The 4,514-nt window shown below is 36.4% G+C and overlaps 1 protein-coding gene across 1 annotated transcript in view; it reads left to right on the forward strand.

Annotated features, from left to right (window-relative positions):
* Nucleotides 1-4,514, forward strand: part of Specc1l (sperm antigen with calponin homology and coiled-coil domains 1 like) — a 147,747-nt gene that overhangs the window by 67,665 nt on the left and 75,568 nt on the right. The window contains exon 8 of the mRNA XM_048784893.1: nucleotides 2,142-2,305. Coding sequence (XP_048640850.1) covers nucleotides 2,142-2,305 — 164 coding nt within the window. The remainder of the gene's footprint in view (nucleotides 1-2,141; nucleotides 2,306-4,514) is intronic.

Consider the following 4,514-nt stretch of genomic DNA (forward strand, 5'->3'; position numbering starts at 1 on the left):
TGAGCATTTTTTCATGTACTTGTTGATTGACTGTATGTCCTCCTCTGAGAAGTGTCTGTTCAGGTCCTTGGCCCATTTGTTGATTGGGTTGTTTGTTCTCTTATTGTCTAATTTTTTGAGTTCTTTGTATACTCTGGATATTAGGGCTCTATCTGAAGTGTGGCTTCCCATATTTAAAGAGTTTTTTGTTTGTTCGTTTGTTTTGAGTGAGATCATTGATGATATTGTATAAAGGCAAGCATTTGGGGAATCTTTATAATACAATGTGCCAGTATTTTCCTTATGACATATGTATTGTTTTAGGATCACGGATGGGTAAAAAGATTCTTTCAAAGAACATGACAGACCAGTGGCTCATAATGGACAAAACTGGAAAATTTCATATGGTTTAAAATTCCACATTGAACTGTGTGTGTGTGTGTGTGTGTGTGTGTGTGTGTGGTATTTCTAGGTATCAAACCCAGGGCTTCCTTCATGCTAGGCAAATGCTCTAACATTGAGTTACACCCACATTTCACAGTCAACTTTTAAGTAACTATCAATTGTTACATTTTAGTTTAGTATCAAAGAATAACCACAGTTATCTAAAAAGGGTTTTTAAATATTCTTCTCTTTTTTAACCACATTATCTGTTAAAGATCTTCTTTTTTTTCATATCTTGATAGATTGAATATGGAAGAAATGAGAATCTAGCTATCTTCTAAGCTAGATATTAGATATTTAAAATATGAAACACTGCTACTCTTATTAATTATTTTGTCTTTAGAAATATAGTTATTTTTCATTAAGATTTTTGTATCATGTTAATTAGTCCTGGGTTTACTTTTATGTTTACTTTGTGTGACTGGAGAGACAGTCTTGTGAAGTTGCCCAAGTTGGCCTTGAGGTCCTCCTGCCTTAGCCTCCTGAGTAGCTGGGATTATGAGTGTATGCCACACACCTGGCTTAGATTAATTATGTATTTTATATGCTTTCTATTTAATTGATTAATGGAAGTAACTCACATAAACAAAAGCTTTTGGGGGTCCTCAATTATTTTTAGGAACGGAAAGGGGTTCTCAGACCAAAAAATTATTATCATTATTATGGATTATTGAAGCTTCTAATCATGATAAGTAGCTACACATATACCTCTGGTACATCTTTTTTTTTTTTTTTTAAAGAGAGAGAGAGAGAGAATTTTTTTTTTAAATATTTTAGTTTTTGGTGGACACAACATCTTTGTTTGTATGTGGTGCTGAGGATCGAACCCCAGGCAGCACGCATGCCAGGCGAGCGCGCTACCGCTTGAGCCACATCCCCAGCCCACCTCTGGTACATCTTGAGGCAAAAACAAAACAAAACAAAACAAAAAACCAAACTTCCAGAGAGCTAGATGACCAACACAGACAATTTTCCAAAAAACTGATTTGATTTTTGTCCCTATTAGTGTACTTGATAGTTTTATGACATGTGCAAATTCTGCAATTGCAATCTCATTCCAGATGAAAATGTGTATTAGTCAGCTCAGTGAATTAAGAGGACCAGAAATGAAATAGCATTGATTTTTCTGATGACTCAGGGATACATCACACTAGAGGACTCAGGTTACTAATATGGGCCTGGGCTTTTTTTTTTTTTTTTCCTCCCCTTCTGTAGAAATTCTATTTGTAGGTCTGTTCTGTTCTTTGAGAACATGGGCTTTGGTTTTATTTCTTTGCAATTCCATGTTCAAGCACAGCATTTTAAGCTAGAGCCAGCCTAAATTATCTACATGTGCTGGCGAAAGCCCAGACTTCTGAGAAGGGCCAGGCATTCCTAGCAGCAGAGAACCAGAGATTCCTAGATCTGAGTCAGGCTGTGGCAAGTCTGCCTCCCATTTTACTGCTAATTGATTACTGATGCCCTCACCTGACACTTACTTAGATGAAAATGGAATTTGATGGTAATTTAACTTGCTTAGGATAACTTGATATGAAAATTTTAATATCATTTCTGGGCATTTATCAAGCAAATGAGAATATTAGGCCAGATAATCTACTTTGCTTAACTCATACAGTTGAAACAAAACTAATGTCTTTTAATGCTTTCAGTTGGGAGAGGGAAAAATGTGTATTTTCTCATACATATGTGCAAATGCTGTATTTCCATATTATTTTTAGGCAAGAGGAGGAGCGAGGCCGGGTATACAACTACATGAATGCTGTTGAAAGAGATTTGGCAGCTTTAAGGCAGGGGATGGGACTGAGTAGAAGGTCCTCAACTTCCTCAGAGCCAACTCCTACAGTAAAAACCCTTATCAAGTCCTTTGACAGTGCATCTCAAGGTAATTAATTTCATATTTATTGTGCCAGGGGCAGAGGTTCTATTTACTTATCCAGTGTTCTCTGGTGTTATTTGATATTCTTTACCATTCTACTCTCAGTCTAATCAAATTTCAAATAGTATCAATGAGTTAATATAAGGTGACTTTTCATAGGGAGTTTGGAGTCTTTTGCTTTAGAAATCTTGGTATCCAGCTCATCCCTTGTTTATGCAAAGATGTGTGTCTTTTTTCCCCAGGTGGACCACATGTTCCTGTGACTCAATTATCCTTTTAATGCCTAAAATGTGCAGATGCCTTATGCTAGCTGTTTCCCTTCCTTTGATTTCTTGTTATATATCCAAATGCTCACTTGACATTGGCACTTAGATGTCTCCTAATATTTTTTTCTTCAGTTTTTGATAGAACTTTATGTTTATTTATTTATATGTTTATTTTTATGTTACATATAAATATATATTTTATATATATTTATTTACATGTTATGCTGAGAATCGAACCCAGTGCCTCACACATGCTAGGTAAGCGCTCTACCACTGAGCCACAACCCCAGTCCCTCTCCAGATATTTGTATGTCCAGAATTAAACCTTTGCTCCATGAAATAGCAGCACCATTCCACCCAGTTTTTGAACAAGTATCTGGGAATCTTCCTTAAATTCTTCTTTCCCACCCCCACATCTAATCCAGTCTTAGCAGGTCTCCTTTTGGGTGGCAGGGTGGGGTGGGGTTGGCAATACTGAGGATTGAACTCGGGGTCTCATATATTTTAGGCAAGTGCTCATCATTAGCTCTATCCCCAGTTTTTTAAAAAATATTTTTTTAGTTGTTGATAGACCTTTATTATTTTTTTTAATTTATTTTTTAGTTGTAGTTGGACACAGTACCTTTATTTCACTTATTTATTTTTATGTGGTGGTGAGGTCTCACACATTCAAGGCAAGCGCTCCACTGCTGAGCCACAACCCCAGTCCCTAGACCTTTTTTATTTAAACTTATTTATATGTGGTGCTGAGAATTGAACCCAGCACCTCACACGTGCCAAGCAAGTGCATCACTGCTGAGCCACAGCTCCCCAGTTATTATTATTATTTTTTTTTTTAAAACGGGGTGTCTGTTAAGTTGATTAGGTTAACCTCAAACTTGCAATCCTCCAGCCTTGTAATTCTGGGATTACAAGCATGTAATTACACCTTAGCAAGTATTGATCCAGCCTCCAATATGGGTCTCCACTTTTACTTAGTGTGCTTTTCTTCATTTCTAGTGGCACAATCTTTAGTTCAAATGACCATCAATTACTAATTTTAGTAATCATAATTTCCCATTCTATTTTATGGTAGTTTTTTTCCCCTACCTAAAATTGTGTAATTTCCTTATTATAGTTGGAATGAAGTTAGGATCTCAAAATGCCTACAAGGGTCCACCTCTGCCCATTTCTTCCCTCAAATGGGCTATCCGCAATAGCCAAGAGATCTGAAACAACCCAAGTGCTTCCCCTACCCTTACACCCCAACCATACCACAATTAAGGTTCAGAAACAAGTTGGGTTCTTTTAATAAGTATGAGGTGGATCTTGAAGTACTAATATTAAAATATATCTGCGATTCTTTATAATAAGTTGCAGACCAGTGTGTTATTTTTTTTGGAACGACACTTTTATTTTATTTGTATTTGATGTTGAGGTCGAACCCAGGGCCTCGCACGTGATAGGCGAGCACTTCACCACTGAGCCACAACCCCAGCCCCATGTTATTTTGTTTTTAAAGTACATAGATGGTTATATGTATTTGTATTTAAAGTAAAGAAAGAGGTCTTCAGAACAGCTATTAGTATCTACCTCTGATTAATATGGAGTAAGATGAAGAGAACTTTTAAAAAATACATTATTTTAAAATAAAATGATAATGGCTTGTATACTAAATTATGCACCTATTCACAATATAAACACAACAGACTTTTTTTTTTTTTGTATTGAGGATTGAACTCAGGAGCACTTAATTACTGAGGCACATCCCCAGCCTTTTTTTGTATTTTATTTAGAGACAGGGTCTCACTGAGTTTCTTAGGGCCTTGTTAAGTTGCTGAGGCTGGCTTTGAACTCATAATCTACCTGCCTCAGCCTCCTGAGTCACTGGGATTATAGGTGTGTGCCACTGTGCCTGGCTAACAAAACAGACTTCAATGCAAAAAAAAAAAAAAAAAAAAAAAACCTTT

Source organism: Marmota marmota, unplaced genomic scaffold (genome assembly GCF_001458135.2).
Source record: "Marmota marmota marmota unplaced genomic scaffold, marMar, whole genome shotgun sequence".
Lineage (NCBI taxonomy): Eukaryota > Metazoa > Chordata > Mammalia > Rodentia > Sciuridae > Marmota > Marmota marmota.